Source organism: Prionailurus bengalensis, chromosome B1 (genome assembly GCF_016509475.1).
Source record: "Prionailurus bengalensis isolate Pbe53 chromosome B1, Fcat_Pben_1.1_paternal_pri, whole genome shotgun sequence".
NCBI lineage: Eukaryota > Metazoa > Chordata > Mammalia > Carnivora > Felidae > Prionailurus > Prionailurus bengalensis.
In genome coordinates, this window is record NC_057344.1 from 190,181,217 (window position 1) to 190,199,604 (window position 18,388).

The window sequence follows — 18,388 nt, forward strand, 5'->3', positions numbered from 1 at the left end:
AGACAGAGCATGAACGGGGGAGGGGCAGAGAGAGAGGGAGACACAGAATCGGAAACAGGCTCCAGGCTCTGAGCCATCAGCCCAGAGCCCGACGCGGGGCTTGAACTCCCGGACCGCGAGATCGTGACCTGGCTGAAGTCGGACGCTTAACCGACTGCGCCACCCAGGTGCCCCTCATTTATTTTTTTGAGAGAGAGAGAGAGTGAAGGAGGGGCAGAGAGAGGGGAGATACAGAATCCAAAGCAGGGTCTAGGCTCCAAGTTGTCAGCACAGAGCCCGACATGGGGCTCGAACCCATGAACCCCAAGATCATGACCTGAGCCAAGGTCAGTTGCTTAACTGACTGGGCCACCGGAGTGCCCATTTTTCTTTCTTTCTTTCTTCTTTCTTTCTTTCTTTGTTTCTTTCCTTCCTTCCTTCCTTCAGTTTATTTTGAGAGAGAGAAAGAGAGACAGAGGGAGCACATGCGAGTGGGGGAGGGATAGAGAGAGAATTCCAAGTATGCTCTGCACTGTCATCATGGAGCCCAATGCAAGGCTCAAACTCACAAAGTGTAAGATCATGACCTGAGCTGAAGTCAAGAGTTGGACGCTTAACCCACTGAGCCACCCAGGCGCCCCACTGAAACCTTTTCTAATCCCCTTACATAAAAGAGACTCCTCCCTATTATTACTTTCTATTCCAGTATCCCTCACAGAACTTATTACAATTTTGAATTATATAGATATTTTTTTTTGGTTTACTTCATTTGCTGGCTTCTCCACTGTAATGTAAATTCTACAAGGGTGGAGGCCACTTATCATGTTGGGAGTTAGGGCTTCAATATAACTTTGGGGGAAGACAAAAACATTCCATGTAAACATCTCTCATCAAGGCTGAGACAGGAATAAAATCCTCTCTGGCCTGGTGCAGCCTACAATCATTTGTATTGGCCACAAGTAGAGCAAGAGACCAGGACGATGCTGGATGCTTATTGCTCTGGCCAATCAGATGCTTACATGAAGGGATAGTGTTTTAGTTAACAGTTGTATAACAAATCACCCCAGAACTTAGTAGCTTAAAGAGTCAATGATCATTTTCATCTTTCACAGTTTTCTTTTGTACAGAATTTGGGAAAGGGCTAGATTGTTAGTCCTGTGGGCTGCTGTCATCTGAAGTCTTGACTAGAACTGGCTGAGGGCCCAACATTTAAGTTCTTTATATGTTGAATCCACACCCTTTGATGTGATAGTATTTGGAGGTAGGGCCTTTGAAGAGTAATTAGTACTAGATTGGGTCATAAGGGTGGGGCCATCGTGATGGTTAGAGGCATTTTGGGAAGATGAAAAGAGTGATATCTGCCCTGAAGAAAGACCATGGGGGGGATACAGAGAGAAGATGGTCATCTACAAGCCAGTAAGCATTTCACCAGAAACTGAATTGGCTGGCATCTTGACCTTGGACTTTCTGGGCTCCATAACTGTGAGAAATAAGTTTCTCTTCTGTAAGCCACCCCGTCTATGGTCTTTTGCTACTGCGGCCTGAGCTGAGACACCAGAAAATTTCTTTCTTGCTCTTGGAAGAATGAAACAGCCTGAGTCATAGGATGCCTTTGGGTTGCCAAGGTCAGGACCCTTGGGGAGATGAAGTTCTACTCTCCAGTGAGGAGGTGGTAATCATTTCTTTTTCTATTTGAGAGGCTGAATGAGGACACTGCAGGACCTTGGAGGAAGACTGTAAAAGAGAAAGTACCAGCATCCTGCGTTTGTAAGATAGAAGCCTTCATCCTGTATGGAGGGATGTGTGAGTCCTGTGGCCAAGGTAAAGGATAGCTGTGAAGGGATCTTCTGTCAGTTTCCAGTGCACTAACCACATGGGGGCTCAGGTGGTAATGACAGGCTCATTCACACAGGCTGCCACTTTGCCATCAAATCTCATTTTAGAAATGCCACCTACTTCCTCCCTGATTTCCCCGAGGTGGAAGTTTGCCAGTTTCTGCCCCTCAAAGGGCCGTCTCTGTTGCACTGCAGTCTCCTGAGTGCCTGGTGGAGACTGGAGTGGCTGAGTGGCACAGGCCGCGTTCCCTGGGAAGCTCAGGCTGCACTCACTGCATGCATAATGTTTATGAAGAGTGCTCTTCGCATCACCACCCATGGAAAGGAAGGGAAGGAAGCAGGCTTAGGCGAGGGGAGAAGTTGCATTGTGATGCAGTCTTCAAGAAGGTTTTGACTGATCCCCTGGGGAGCTCTGTAGCTAGGGTGGTCCTTGACACAGGTTCCAAACTGGGGTGAGGGGATCAGGCATTTCAATGCCCGTGTTATCCAGTCATTGCATCTAGACCGCCCTGAGAGAATGTGTGGCCCGGGAGAAGATGTTTCTCTGATGCTAGCCTAATCCAAAGGGAGCTGAGAACTGAGGGCTGTCCACTGACACAAAACCCAGTAGCTGGCAGGATAAGCCCTTTGGGCCTGAAGTATTTCCAGCAGAGATATGTCATAGTGTCCACTAGTATATCCTGAAGATGGGGTTGGATCCATACTTCCCCTTAATTGTAATGTGAGAGAACAAGATTCAAGCTGAGGTGAGGAAAAGGAGCTTAGAAAAGGAACCCCTGATGCTCTTAGGTCAAGGATTTCTTTCCAGATGTGGCATTGTTCCTATCACAGGCCCACTGGTTGGGTTCCATATTGTGTCATGACAGCCATTACTGAAATTGTTCTGTTGTGTATGAAGATTCTACTTCTAAAAAGAAAAGGATTGGGGCGCCTGGGTGGCTCAGTCAGTTAAGCGTCCGACTTTGGCTCAGGTCATGATCTTGCAGTTTGTGAGTTCGAGCCCTGCGTCGGGCTCTGTGCTGACAGCTCGGAGCCTGGACCCTGCTTCGGATTCTGTGTCTCCCCCTCTCTGCCCCTCCCCCACTCATGCTCTGTCTCTCAAAAATGAATAATCGTTAAAAAAATAAAAAAAATAGTCTGAAAGTCTTTAAAATAAAGGATTCAAGTAAAGAAAATGGGAGCATACAAAGCTGAAGTCAGTCTTCCTTCATATTGGATCTCAGCCAATTCCTTGAGTCATGTAATTTTTACCTGTGTTCCTATATCAGGGCAGATGAGACTTCTGGAGTCCTGTTTGTTTTCCTCAGTTCAGGAGCTGACATGTCATCCAGTCTGTGAGTTGGATCCTCCAAACTATCTGCAAATGTAGGGACTTTAGCTGAGGCTAAAGGCTCACATGACGAGATATCACGGGGTTCTCCTTAATTTATTCTGACCTTGGAATTAGTGAGTTTATAGGTGAAGTTTTGTTCTAGGAAATCACGTGGTGTGTGTGTGCGTGCATGTGCACGTGTGTGTGTGCACACGTGTGTGCACATGTGTGCATCAGGGCTCAGAGGAACAGCGTCAGGTCTGATGGAACTGAAGTGACCGGTCCTCTTGCCTCTGGCATGTGCTTGGTTTGTGAGTGTCCCACATTTCGCTTGCAGCTGTAATGTCTATTGCTACACTCCCAACTAGGTTCTCAGACTATCTTTCCTGTTGGGACAATCCTGTGTTAATATTCTAAAATACAGAAGCATTTAGAAGAAAGGGTGAAAAAAAATGAAAATAAGGTTAAAAGAGGAGACAGAGATACAAGGATCTCTGCTTCATCATTTTTGAAGCTAGAGGACCACCATGATTTTTTTTTTTTGCCAGATGATAAGAGATCTATTTCCTAATCAGAGTATGTGTGTGACATTCAGAAATGTGTTCCTGCTCATTTCACAGCTCCAAAAAGGAGCTGACAGGCATCAGAAGAGAAGAATTGTAGCGAACATAAGAATAATAGGAACGAAAAAATCAATGTGGAGATGTAATTGAAAGTTAGAACTGGTGGTCGAGGTAATTGAATGGTAATATTGTGAGCAGAAACCAAGTAGGGTCAGGTAACTGCAAGATTAGGCAATTCACCGATGTACATCTTTCTCCTTCCTGGGATAATGCGGGCCTCTGAGATGGTGGACAGAGATGTTATCAGGTGTGCTCATTCAAAGAGAAGTTCCTCTCCAGTTTTCTTCCAAGTCTTGTTTTTTTTTTTTTCCCCCCTTCCTCACAAAGAATCCTTTGAGACCTGGAATGAGTCCAAGGCTGTGACTTTGCAACTGACAAAGCTGGACTAGGGCATGTTCGATCCTGTCCTTGTGACTATCTTAGCAAAAGATTTCAATTGCTCCCGGTCAGACCACTCTATGGAGGCACAGCTGACTAGAAGGATGACCAGAAATACTTAAGCAGCCACACAAAACTCATTCAATGTCACCAGTCTCAGTTCCTGGAAGAAAATTGCAGTTAAAAGTATTATTTATTTTCTTTTACCCAAGAAGAGATATAATGAAGATTTTATAGTGATATTGGGAAAGCAAGTGCTATTTACGGGCATTTTTCAAAAACCAAAATAACTCCCCTTGAGAAATGCTCATTCCTCCAGCATAACCTCATGAGGCCGTTCACAGACTTTGCCTATCAATTCCAGTGAAATCAATATCACATTATGGTCGGAGTCAGATCTGGATTGTGTGACCTTGGGCAAGTCACTTAATCTCTCTGCCACAATCTATGTGAACAAGCTGAAAATAATTCTAGCCACTTCAAGAAGGGAGGGAAGATTAATGATGGCAAGTTTTTTCAGATGACTGTCTCTGTGGCTGTTTCTCCTACTCTTTGGTTTTGTGTTTGCTTTATGTCTGATTTTCTTTAGAATCCAAATTCAGCCACCCACACACTGACACAAAGACAAATCTAGTTCCAAATGCAGGATGGCAATGCTTCCACTCTGCTGAATCTTGTATCTGTGGACTCCGTTAGCACTTGTGAGTGTCCTCTATTTCCCCGTTGTGGGAGGTAGTGGAGGGAGGCAGAGAAATTCATTTGGAAAATAATCATTGCATATACTATATTACCCCCTTCACTCTGGGTGATTTGTGGTTTATTTTTCTTGGGCATCATGTTTCCTCAATCCTGTTGTCACTGGGCCCCAGTTTTTACCTACCGTTGTTTAACTAGCTCCCGTAATTGATGACCCACCTTGCTTTTCCAGCCTGGGCCTCAGTGTTCCCTCCAGGATATGCCTCGAGTGTCTGCTCCACACCTTCTTAAGCCGTGGCTACAGGGGATAAGCCAATACTTATTGACCCATTAAATGCAAACCTCAGAATCTCACTGAGTCTCCCAGTTGCCATCCTCACTCTCTTCTTGTTTTGCTATCAGACTTTGTGAGAGGGCATTCTAGTAGCTCGTAAATTCCACTCCTAACTCCTGGTTATCCAGCTCTTACCTCATCACTCTGTTATTACAACTGCTCCTTTTTCATCACCACTCTGGGGCCACTGCATTCTAGAGATGTTAGCATTATCTAAAGTTGCATCTTATTCCGGTGGTCAAGTTCATGGTATTGTGTCCAAATTCACTTGCCTATTGTCTTGGCTTCAACTACCATTTCCATGTAGACAAGTCACAGATCTATGTTTTTTTTTTTTTATTCATTTGCTTAAAAAAAATTTTAACATTTATTTTTGAGAGAGACAGAGCATGAGTGGGGGAGGGGCAGCGACGGGGAGGGGGGGTACAGACTCTGAAGCAGGCTCCAGGCTCTGAGCTGTCAGCACAGAGCCCGAGGCGGGCCTCAAACTCATGAATCACAAGATCATGACCTGAGCCGAAATCGGACACTTAACCGACTGAGCCACCCAGGCACCCCTCAGATCTATGGTTTTAGACACCTCAGTCCAAATTTGTTTTAAAAATATCCTTTCCCACCATATGTCAGTCTTACAGCATGTATCAGAGACTTGAGAAGGTCCCTTTATGAGGAATTTGGAATACTATAGTAAGGAGTTTGAATTTTATCCTATCGATGGAGTTGATTGAACACATTTAAGATATTTAAAGACATTAAAGCCACCATCTGGAAGAATGTATTGCTTTCATTGTTAGTTCCTCAACAGAGAGGAGGATGGGGCTTCCCAAGAGGCAACTCTGATCCTGGAGCTGTTTCCAGCCCTATGCAGGCACCCAAACACTGCTCCGAATAAACCCAGATTGCAATTCTTGTGCTTTAGAAACAGCAGAAACAGACAAGCTCAAAACAAGGAGTTATACTCGACTTTCCCTTCTCCCTTGCCAAACTTGCCCAATGTCGTCGTGAATCACTTCTTCTGCTGTAACAGTACAGTTAGTACTGACTTTTCTGATTCATTTGCCATTTTTCCCCCTTTTAATCATTCCTGGTTCTTACCTTTTCTTAAGAATATAGCCATCTGATCAATTCATTTTATATTATGCTATCAACTAAAATTCCTATAATACAGGTCTGAAGAATTCCTCCTACTCAGATAATCTTCATAGACTTCTATTGCCCACCAAAGATTTCTGAACTTCTTAGCCCTCAATCCTAAATATGGTATGTATATTTTCACTATTTTATTAGCTTAACAGTGAGTCAATATAATGCAACTGTCCTCTGTTTTTTTGAATTGGTAAGGTACTTCTCTCTTACTTTTTTTTTTTTAACGTTTATTTATTTTTGAGACAGAGCAAGACAGAGCATGAATGGGGGAGGGACAGAGAGAGAGGGAGACACAGAATTGGAAGCAGGCTCCAGGCTCTGAGCCGTCAGCCCAGAGCCCGAAGCGGGCTCAAACTCACTGACCATGAGATCGTGACCTGAGATGAAGTCGGACGCTTAACCGACTGAGCCACCCAGGCGCCCCTCTCTTACTTTTTTTTGAGAGTGTGTGTGTGTGTGTGTGTGTACATGTGTATGTGTTGTGTGTGTGTGTGTGTGTGTGTGTGTGTGTGTGAATGGGGGAGAGGCAGAGGGAGGGAGGGAAAGAATCCCAAGCAGGCTCCAAGCTGTCAGCACAGAGCACAAAGTGGGGCTCGATCTCATGAACCATGTGATCATGACCTGAGCCAAAATCAAGTCAGATGCTTAACCAACTGAGCCCCTCAGGTGCCCCACTTCCCTCTTTCCATATCATTCTAAGCATGCATTGCTACCACGGCTCCTGCAGGCTCAATCCACATCTACAATAACTTATTTATAAAGCCTACATCTCTCAATATTCAATACAATGCAATCGGTCTTCTCTAGTATTTCACGCACTGTTTTGGTTTATTTGATGAGAACTGGAGCATCCTAGCAGATGAAGTGAGATTTTGCCTCCTTGGTTGGAGGCACAGCCCTCTGTCATTCTCACAAAGTGGCACCTAAATGCACAGTTATTTTTTGATGGTTTTCCAGTTGACTCATTTCCTGAGTCTCTGCCCTTGGTGTACAAAGGAATGTGTATGAGTCTCAAAGCACGGGTTGGCCAGCAGTTGTTTCTTTCAGTCTAGCCTCATCAGCGTTTGAGTTCATGAAAATTCCTCGGAGATTCCAGAAATATTATTCTTAATTTTCAGTGCTATTTTAAGTATTCCTATTTTCTGTGTCATCAGAGGTATTTCATTTGGAAGTTGAGGAAAGGCATTAAACACAACTAACTACTTGCTATTTTTAAATGGAAATCCATTTCTGTTGATAGTTTGAAAGATCACCACAGACAGAAGCCAAAAGAAAAAAATATAGAACTATTTAAAGTAAGTTAATAAAGGCAGAAAATGGCCAATGCTGTATTACATGTAGAAGAGAAATCTATGCCTTGCTCTGGCCATAGGAACTTCTTTTGCCTCCTTGACCACATGAAGAGTTCCTTCCCTCCTCAGGCCCATACCCAGGTGGCTCTTTCTGCATGGACCCCCACCCCTGACCCCATCACATATTCCCACAGTTCTTCACCCTGGATTCCATTTTATCCTTCACAACTTGTCTTACATGTCACTTCCGCAGAGTCGTTCCCTGACCTCCCACTACATATTTGACTGGATTCCTCTGCTATGCTTTTTTCTAGTATCTCATAAGTTTCCTGAGGGCACTTATCACAATCTGAAATTGTATGTAGTTTGGTCACTTGTATGATATTTGTTACTCACTTTAACCTCAACTCCAAGTGCATATAGCGTATGCTCTAAAGTGTTAGAAGTGACGTCTAGTTCGCCTGAACTATGTATCAAAAGGTTAGCATACTTTCTTGCACATGACAGGAGATAAAAAATAAAAATGTATTGTTAAATGACTTTTGAGTACATAGAGAGGATTAAGAATGAAAATAACTTATGCATTTCATTTAGTTTTACTTATTTTATAAAAAGCTTTATATAAAGCTTCATATACTTTTTATAGCTTGTATCTTTTTACAAACATGAGTTTTGAAGTAACGATCACTCTAGGGGGTAGACAGCTCCATAATGCTCCAGATCTAAGTCCTGAATCAACTTCAACAATCTTTCAATCATTTCTTTGGAAAGAGCTGCTGCCAAGCCATCCCCAAACCAGAATGGTCAGAGCAATTCTAACACCGAGGTTAGTCTATCGTTGCTTCAAAATAATTTCAGGAAAGGTAGGGTGAGCACAAATTGCAAAGACTGAGATGGTTGTTATTCAAGGAACACATCTGAACTTGAACACATGTCCTATCCCCTGGCTTTTCCTGATGGTGCTTCAACTCATGTGAGAATTTATTTATTTATTTAAATGTTTATTTCTTTTTGAGAGAGAAAGAGAGACAGGGAGCACGAGCAGGGAAGGGGCAGAGAGAGAGGGGGTCACAGAATCTGAAGCAGGCACCAGACTCTGAGCTGTCAGCACAGAGCCCGATGCGGGGCTTGAACTCACGAATGGCGAGATCATGACCTGAGCCAAAGTCGGTCGCTTAACCGATGGAGCCACCTAGGTGCCCCAACTCATGTGAGAATTTAATTTTTTTTTAATGTTTTTATTTATTTTTGAGACAGAGAGAGACAGAGCATGAGCAGGGGAGGGGCAGAGAGAGAGGGAGACACAGAATCCGAAGCAGGCTCCAGGCTTTGAGCTGTCAGCACAGAGCCCGACGTGGGGCTCGAACTCACGAACTGTGAGATCGTGACCTGAGCTGAAGTTGGACGCTTAACTGACTGAGCCACCCAGGCGCCCCTCATGTGAGAATTTAAAGTAAACACAGTAGGGATGTCTAATCACTATCTTTTCATATTAGAAATGTACATTGTTCTGGGTGATAGCTTTGACTCCGAATGTGCAAAATGTTTTTTGTTTGTTTGTTTGTTTTAACTTACTGAAGTCTGTTGGAAATGCTCTGCAATAGTTTCTTATTTAAAGGAATCCTAGGGTCAAGGCTTTTTAAGCGAAAAGCCTTTTATAGCATGAGTAAGTGCCCTTAATTTGTTTCATTTGCTGTAATTATTTGGCTATTAATTTTTCTCAAACAAGGGCTCCTGTGCAGAATGCAGTCTCATTGCAAGGCAAACGATCCCCTAAGAAACCTGCTAGCTCAGCCCAAATCCCTGGCATGCATAATTCTATTTTGTGCCTTTATAGGCAGGGAGGAGAAAGAATATAATCTGAAAGCTACTAAGACTTCACTTTTCTTCCTTAGAAAACAAAAACAAAAAACCAAACATATCTAATCTGGATTACTTAATAATTTTTATATCTGTTTTGAGATACAGATAGAGCATGAGCAGGGGAGGGGCAGAGACAGAGGGGAGAGAAATCCCAAATGGGCTCTGTCAGAGCCGGATGCGGGGCTCAAACTCACAAACTGAACCATGGGATCATGACCTGAGCTGAAATCAAGAGTGGGATGCTTAAATCAAGAGTGGGGTGAACCACCTAGGCACGCCTCTAATCCAGACTCCTTAAATCAACGTGATGAGTAGGGAGAACAATTGTGCCAGGAAATAAGTTTCAAGGTTTCTAAAAAGCCCCTAATAGAGGGTGCCCTCTCTCTTTTTTTTTTTTTTTAATTTTTTTTTCAAAGTTTATTTTATTTATTTTTGGGACAGAGAGAGGCAGAGCATGAACGGGGGAGGGGCAGAGAGAGAGGGAGACACAGAATCAGAAACAGGCTCCAGGCTCCGAGCCATCAGCCCAGAGCCTGATGCGGGGCTCGAACTCACAGACCGCGAGATCGTGACCTGGCTAAAGTCGGACGCTCAACCGACTGCGCCACCCAGGTGCCCCTGGGTGCCCTCTCTCTTAAACATGGAGCCACTCGGGTCTAAGAGGGCTAAGTGGGATTCAGCTTCTCTGTCTTCAAGCTCTTTATACCTGTGTAAAATGGGAATCCCCAAAATGACATATTTCATATAAAGCCCTTTGTATAGTGCCTGGCATATAAGAAGCCCTCAGAGGGGTGCCTGCGTGGCTCAGTCAGTTGAGTGTCCGAATTCGGCTCAGGTCATGATCTCACAGTCCGTGAGTTCGAGCCCCGTGTCGGGCTCTGTGCTGACAGCTCAGAGCCTGGAGCCTGCTTCAGATTCTGTGTCTCCGTCTCTCTCTGCCCATCCCCTGCTCATGCTCTGTCTCTCTCTGTCTCAAAAATAAATAAAAACATTAAAAAAAAAAAAAAACAAGCCCTCAGAAATAGTGGCTATTAAGATAACACATACCTATAAACAGAAATCTGAATCCTATTATCTTTGTAGATGCTTCTTTAGTGAATGCATGATTCCCAGTCCTTGAAGAAAAAAAAAATGAAACAATCAGTGGGAATAAATAAATGTTTTCCAAAAACTATATAATATTTATACAATTAAAATATAGATATTATAACACGAATAAGTGATTGGACATTTGTGTGTGTGCACGTGTATGCAAGTGTGTGCATGTGCATGATTTTCTTCACGGAAAATGAAGAAATGTTAGCATGGTGGTTAAGTAATAATATTCCATGCAGCGCATATGGTTTCCCTGTTCTGGATGCTGTACCTCGATATCACTAACCCTTGCTTCCAGTGCCTGTGGAGAAAGGCACTCTGTCGTTCATCGTTTTCCGCCTGGTTCTAATTGAGAGGAAAGGAGAACAAAAATGAAATACCAGTTGTGGTTTAGTTAGACTTCGCCTTATATATATATTTTTGGAAGGAATTAGTTGAATATGCACTTTTGTCAGAGCAGAGAATGTATTCTTCTGTCCATTCCTTTCATGTGGCCATTCCAAAGTCCTCCGACATGACAATATGCTAATCTTAAACCAATTCCTGTCAACAACATGGTATAGGTTTTCTTTGTATCATTTTGATTAAGAAATTCTTAAGGAGTGGACTCTAAATATTTTACAGTTTCTAAGAAAATCACCAAGCTGTTAGTGAAGTAAATATCTGTTTAATTTACAACCATCAGTAGTATAACTGATATTAGTCTGGAGAAAGACAAAGCACAATGAATTATACATGTACATCTAATTTTTTGTGTAAAAAAAGTTTTTTGAAAAGAAACATCTGCATCTTCACAGGGTACCCTGGGATTTTAATAAGGGAAGAGCACAGTCCACTATAAATCATTATCAATTCTACATTGTAATTTAGCAGCAAACATGTTAACATGGGAACATTAAGGTAATAAAGGAGCTTTATTGTTTGGGAAAAAAAAAATCACAGTTCTTGACATTACAGCCTTTTTTCTCCCCACCCACCCGCAATAAAAGGGCAAAAAATGTCAAGGAAATATTAATTTGTAAAATACCTACTCTTCTAGTGTTGACTGCTATATACCATCTCTGTTTTGTGGGGACATGTTGCAGAGGGGCGGGCCACTTCTTTCTGTACAATGACCATCTCACGCATCGACTTTACACTCTGCAGGTGTCCTGAATGAGGCCAGTAGGTCAGTGACACCAGTGGTCAGATGTCAAGGTAAACAAACAGATCAACACACATTTATCCCAAGATAACACCCTATGTTAGTACTATTGCCAAAAAAACCCAAAAAGATCCTGACTTTTAAGTTTGAAAAATATACAAAAATATCAGGACAATTATAAATTAATATATATTAAAGCATTGAGAAACAGTAAAAGAATGGCCTAAAATGTTAAGTACAATGTACTTTGATACAATAAATATTTCTCATGGAAACTGAATACTGTATAGGGCTGTTTAGAACTCATAGAAACAAAAATTCATATTATTACTAATTTATTTATCAATAATCTATTGGTTCTTTATCATCTCCTTTATCATTTATATTACAAAAAATTAATACTGGAAAACGGTAGATAAACACTTTTGTGTGCTTCTTCTGCTAACATGCTGACGTTTACAAAGAACATAAAACTTATTTTAGCACTCCCATCTCTCTCGGGAATAGAACCCTTGTCTTCAGGACACTATTTTGCACATCGTATTTCTCAACCATTTGTCCTATGAACTCTAGAATCCCATTCCTCCGCCTTGCGTGCTCACATTCACACGCGCGTGCTTGGTCTGTCCTCATAAACCACAAAGAGGAGCACGAGGGCGCATGGGTTTTATGCTCTGGGCGATTTCACGGCAGCACAGGGCAGCTCGGCTCTCCCTTTGCCGGTGCTTCTGTCTTCAGCATGTCGCAAAGATGAATTCGAGTTGCAACGATTCCCACTTTCGTTCTGATGCCTCCAGGTATCTCTCTCTTCATACTTCTCTAGCATCGGGGAAGCGTTAGTTCAAGCATTTTTTTTTTGTTCCCAAATGCAGGAAAAAAAAAAGTCTTTATTCTCATAATAAAAATAAGTCTGTTCTGTATTTTACAATATATTTCAAATATTTCCACTATGAAGCATTATTAATTAGTCCAACACGGTCAAGAAGTAGACGACATTTCCCAAAGACAAACGCTGCCAGGGACGCGCTTAGGAGGCGCACCTGGTACAGCCACACTTCACCACCTTTTCCACCTCGTCCACAAACGAAGACCCGTCAGTGCATTCGAAAGAGTATTTCCGTCGCTTGCTCCTTAGGGGTCCGCAGCACTGCCCTCCCATACATCCACCCCTGCATTCCAGCCGGGACACCTTCTTGGTTGTCTGGCACGCGGCATAGCCCTGCTGCTTTTGGTAATAATCTCTTATTCGCTCCCCTCGACACGAGAGTTCTAGAAAAGAACAAGAAGCACAAGCATTTCCAGGGCAGCCACTGTGAGTCATGCCAAGTGACCACGAACCCACCACTCAATTCAGGAGGTCCTCCCTTTGTCTGCCAAGTGTAACTGCTGTCACCATCCTTCTATTCCGTATGATGGGCTGCAGGCACAGCCCGCTGGTCTTTGCAAAATACTTCTTTGGGGGGGGGGGGCCTTTATTGTCCGCAAAGCGAATACTATATACACGGACTATAAATACCAAGCTATTGGACTGAGAGGAAAATTGGATTCCTAAATCTTTTCCTTTATTGCAAAAATACACATCTTCTGTTTTTACACTACGAACAGCTGGTTTTGTTTACCACAGGGAGCAGTTTCCCGCGAGTGTGCAATTTAATTTATTAGAGCTGGGGTTTCATATCATTCAATCTGTTACTTAATACAAGTAACATTCCACTGACTTCATAAATTACCCTAGTATGAACTAGTTCAAAAAGAGACATCTGCTAAAAGCTTCCACGGGCACGTTCCTCTTGTCTCGTCCCTCTGATGCACACGCTGAAGTGCGCGCCAGCTGGAGGCAAGGCACGTTCCGATCACGCAAAGGAGAAGAAGGCGGGCCAAGAAGTCAGCACGTTTCCCTCCCTCTCACCTGCGTGCTGTGCTGTGCTGAATCGGTTGGTTCTAAGGTCAAAGGTGACTCTGTCTTGAAACTGGAGCAGGACGCTGAGGGCCCTCCCCTCTGTGCCAGAGACGAATTAATAATATATGTGGATGGGGACAGCAGGTAACGGGAAGAAGCGAGGGAAGTAAGCGTGCTGCTACACAAGGTAAAAAGGAGTATTTTTCATGGCACATCAGAGAAGACGTGTGGAGGCAGCGCAAAATCCCACTGTGGAGGCTGAGGACACTTTACATCTGGTGCCCTCACACCACTGGGAAATAAATCACCAGCAGCAACTCTAAGCCAGACACAGACCTGGTGCTCCTCAGATCACTCCTGTGTGTGTGTGTGTGTGTGTGTGTGTGTGTGTGTGTGCGTGTGTCTCCCTTTCTCTCTTTTCAAAGATGAGGGGTCCTCTTGCTTGCTGGGTCCCAAGGATGGGTCCCAGGCAGGTGGCTTACCTCGATCACAGCTGTCCCCGGTGTATCCACTGCTGCATTCACAGTAGGGCTGCCCAAGTCCTGAGAGCCTGCATTTCCCATGCTTGCACTTGATCCCCTGGCAGGGGTTAAAGAGGTCCTCCTCTTCATCACAGAGGACTCCCCCGTGGCCCTCCAGACACTTACAGCTATAGGAGAATGCATTGATGGGCAGGCAGGTGCCGTGCACACATCTACAGCGGAGGAGGAACATGGGAATACAAACGCATCAGGCAGAGCGGATAAGAATGGAGAAAGGGTCATGGGAGGAATGTGAAGGAGATGTGCTAATATGCCGATTTCCTCCTCTTCTCCCTCTCCCCCTCCTTCCCTCCCTTCCTGGGTTTTGCTTCGAGGATTGGGGTATGTGTGTGTAACTGCCAAGCAGCCCAAACTTACTTATTTCCCAGACAGGGGTCATTGGTCCTCTGGTCACAGAGGGGCCCGGTCCATCCCTCCTCACACTCACAGGTGAAGCCCGACTGGCTGCTGGGCTGGCACGTGCCGTGGGCACACACCTTCTTGTGGCACGGCTCACAGCCTGGCAGGATGCCGGTTTGCATGGGCACCTTGCGGAAGTCCTGGAGCTCGCTGTTGATGTAAAGGTTCCGGATGCAGCCGTGGAAGCTGGTGCCGTTTTGCCCAGGGGCCTGGCGCAGGGCCGCGGCCACGTTGTTCTTCCCGGGCATGCCTGTGGAGGGACACAGGTCAGCGGTCGGCTCTTCGGGGGAGCCTCAGCCATTTGCCACCCAGACCCGTTTAGGTCTTCCTGCAGGGTGGGAGTCAGAGACACTCCTTTAGGACAGCTAGAGACCATGGGCATCCAGTCCTGTGGTTCTCACCCTGCCTGCACATTAGAATCATACAAGATCTTTGAAGAAATATTGATGCTTAGAACCTCAGCGCAGACCTACTGGGTCACATTATCTGGGCAGGGGAGGGGAGGGAGAGGAGAAGGGTGTTTCCTTGTTTTGATTTGCCTTTTTGGAAGATGCTCCAGGCAATTCTAATGCGCAACTAGAATAAAGAACCAAATTCATTGGTGGTCAGTCTCTAATTTTTAACATTTGTTTCAAATCAAACCTGACCCAGAGGCATAAATACATAAAACCTCAAAGTGTAGCTACTGTAGGCTAAAGGCAGGATCAGGAATGGGGAGAGAGATCAGTGGTCCCCCTTCTCTCCACTGACGTCTTCAACGTGGACACACACCCTGGAAGCCGACAGCTCCGGGAGGCACAGTGAGAGTTGGGTGACATGCTCAGTGTCGCCCAGTCAAGGAGCGGGTTGCAGTTCCGCTGATGAGTGAACCCCGTTATCTCTAGATAGCGGTTTTGTCCGTCCAGTCTTAGGGGGTGAAAGCTGCAACCTTTCACCCCGGCCCTGCCAAATTCTAAGCTGGGAACCAATTCAGCTCAGCACTGGCAACATCCTGAGCCCAGTTGTGGATGTCAGCATCTGAAAAACGCTCCCATGCTTCCTGTCATGACAGCACCTCATTGACATCATTTTTATTTTCTTGCTAATGGAGAGTGAAGCCTTCATATGCCAAGAAACCAGACATATAAAAGAAATTCCTCCGAAAACAGAATTTGCAATCTTTGCATATATAAGTTCCAGTAGTGACAGTCATCTGGTAACCTTCATTTGGCAAAACTGAGGAATCTTTCCATGGCCTAAGCCAGACCCTGAAATAGTTCCTGGATGGGATCCTACATGAGACAAGCGTCCAGACTGCAGTGGGGTAAGGGGAGGGAGCCAGAGGCCTTCATGGCGGCTGACGTCCCCCGCAGCACTCACACCCTCACTGTGCTTGGCTGTGTGCTCCGAGCTACTGGCTGGAGGGCACAGGCTGGGGAAGACTCCATTCTCATTCTCCAGAGGGTTTGCTGCTTAGAAAGACCAGGACCCTCACACTCCCTGGGGCCTGACTCATGACAGCACCACGTCTGTATTCAGAGGAGCCGCCTTGGAGTTCTAGCAGGTACCAAAAGCAGACAGGCGGGTGTACAGAATCACTAGGCCAGAAGTCAAAGTCTTTATTGTTGGCCTGTGTGCCCATGAGCCTATCATTTTCTTTTTATTTTTTTAAATGTTTACTTATCTTTGAGAAGGAGGGAGGGAGAAACAGAGCATGAGCCGGGGAAGGTCAGAAAGAGAGAGGAGACACAGAATCTGAAGCAGGCTCCAGGCTCCAAGCTGTCAGCCCAGGGCCCGATGCGGAGCTGGAACTCACGAACCATGAGATCATAACCTGAGCCGAAGTAGGACACTTAACTGACTGAGCCACCCAGACGCCCCATGAGCCTATCATTTTCAACCTCTCTCGGGCTTGGTCTTCTCATGTAGAACATGAATGGAGGGACCAGAGCAGTTGTTTCCAAGTCTTTCGTACATAAGAACCACCACAGGTCCATGTTCGGGAGGTGGCTCCAGGCCGCGTTCTCTCCCCACCTTGAGATTCTGACTGGTAGGAAGGCTTGGGGTGCAGGGATCTAAATGTTAACATGCAGGGTGACTTTGATGTAGGTGCTCCGTGGTCACACTTTGACAAGTACTGAATTAGCTGTGTTGGCTGTGAAGTTCCATAACTTCAGACTTTTAGTCTATGTCCATTTGGCCCTGGAAACTGAGTTGCTGTTTAGAGCAGGTCAAAAGAATGAAAGGTACCATTTCCAGGAAAGCACAAGTTAAAAAAAATTCCTTGGTCTGGGAGAAGGTCTTCCAATTTAATCGTATCTATAGACCACGCATGTATGGTCTTCTTTTTCACACATTTAAAAAGAACTTCCAAACTATTTTTAATAACTTATTTTGATACAGGTCCAATACAACTACGTGCACATGTCAAGGCTAAATACCAGTGAAGTTCCATGGCAGGAAGAAACAATTAGTAAATGTATTCCTTTCATTCCCAAAGCTAACACTTATACAAGATCCAGCTATGATTATAATAATTTTTAAATGAAAATGATATATCACACATATATTTACTTTGAACAGGACATCACAGAATTAAAGCTATTCTGACTCAACCTTTTCACATGCTTGGCACATTTCTGACCAGTGAACCAGGTCTGAATTTACCAACAGAAGAAGACCCATGTTGGGGCTCAGTCAGTTAAGTGTCCGACTTTCGGTATTGGCTCAGGTCATGATCTCACGGTTTGTGAGTTTGAGTCCTACATAGGGCTCTGCACTGTCAGCGCAGAGCCTGCTTGGAATTCTCTCTCTCCCTCTCTCTCTGCCCTGCCCCTGCTCATGTGCTCTCTCAAAATAAACAAATAAACTTAAAAAAAAAAAACAGAAGTAGACCCATGTTGATTTTCTGCTTTTAGACTTTCCTCTATGCCATGGACTATAGCTGTAATTCAATCAATCTACCAAACAACAGATAACTTGGTAGACCATTTTTAACCTTAACAAGCTATACAAGTTTCAACATGACAATAAAGAAATCAAGGGTCAAGACTGGGGTCCTCTGTCCAATGGCGGCAAGAGGACGAGATGTGTGATTCATGGAGGGGTCTCTAAGTGCAGTTCTTAACTTATAACAATTCTATTAGATAATGCACATTCTGTTTAGACTATTATATAGAAAATCAGAAAGATTTGTTGTTTTGTGTTACATAAAGCCTATGCCATGGGTACCTGATAAGGCCTGGGAGGGAGAGCTGCCTCCCTGTTTTACTAAAAAACACTTCTGCAGGTGGGCCTAAGGCATGGGGTGCAGCGCCTCCAGGCTGGCCTTGGGGAGTGCACCTTTTCAAACTTGGGGAAAAAGATGAGCTGAGGTATGTCACTCTCTTTTGCTAACTCGGGTTCTCCTCCCTTAGCCACACAGAACCCAGGGATGTGGTCTTACGATTATGTTGTATTTTTTTAAATTTGAATTACCCTTGAGACTGGGCTCTGATTTGGAAGGAAATGGACCCAGGTGTTCTCTAGCAGTGAGGCTAGATTGGAGGTGGTTTCCTTAAGGCCTGGATGGACAGAGGGACAATATGGATTCTTCCTGACCCTCCATCTTTAGAAAGATTGGCACTTTTCAGTTTGGAATGAATGTAGAACTTTTTTTCCCCCTTTTTGAAAAATGTTCTGACCTAAGCACTCCCATTTTGTACTTTCCCCTTCCACACTGCATTGTAAAGGGGTTTTAAAAGATTCAATGAAATGATTTCTGATGAAAGGACAATAAATCAAGTGTAGGACAAGTCCAGAAATAAACAAAAAGCCACAAAACTCAAATGGCTTCCCTTTTTGCTTGATGTTAAAAAGTGAGTGGCAGTGC

The 18,388-nt window shown here is 44.3% G+C and overlaps 1 protein-coding gene across 14 annotated transcripts in view; it reads right to left on the minus strand.

The window, feature by feature from the left end:
- Window positions 1-11,200: 11,200 nt before the first annotated feature.
- Window positions 11,201-18,388, minus strand: part of SLIT2 (slit guidance ligand 2) — a 374,605-nt gene continuing 367,417 nt past the window's right edge. For all 14 annotated transcript variants that reach the window (XM_043553720.1, XM_043553678.1, XM_043553701.1 and 11 more), the window contains 3 exons: window positions 14,497-14,788; window positions 14,080-14,291; window positions 11,201-12,966 (listed from right to left, as the gene is read on the minus strand). In XM_043553720.1, coding sequence (XP_043409655.1) covers window positions 12,725-12,966; window positions 14,080-14,291; window positions 14,497-14,788 — 746 coding nt within the window. In that variant the 3' untranslated portion in view covers window positions 11,201-12,724. The remainder of the gene's footprint in view (window positions 12,967-14,079; window positions 14,292-14,496; window positions 14,789-18,388) is intronic.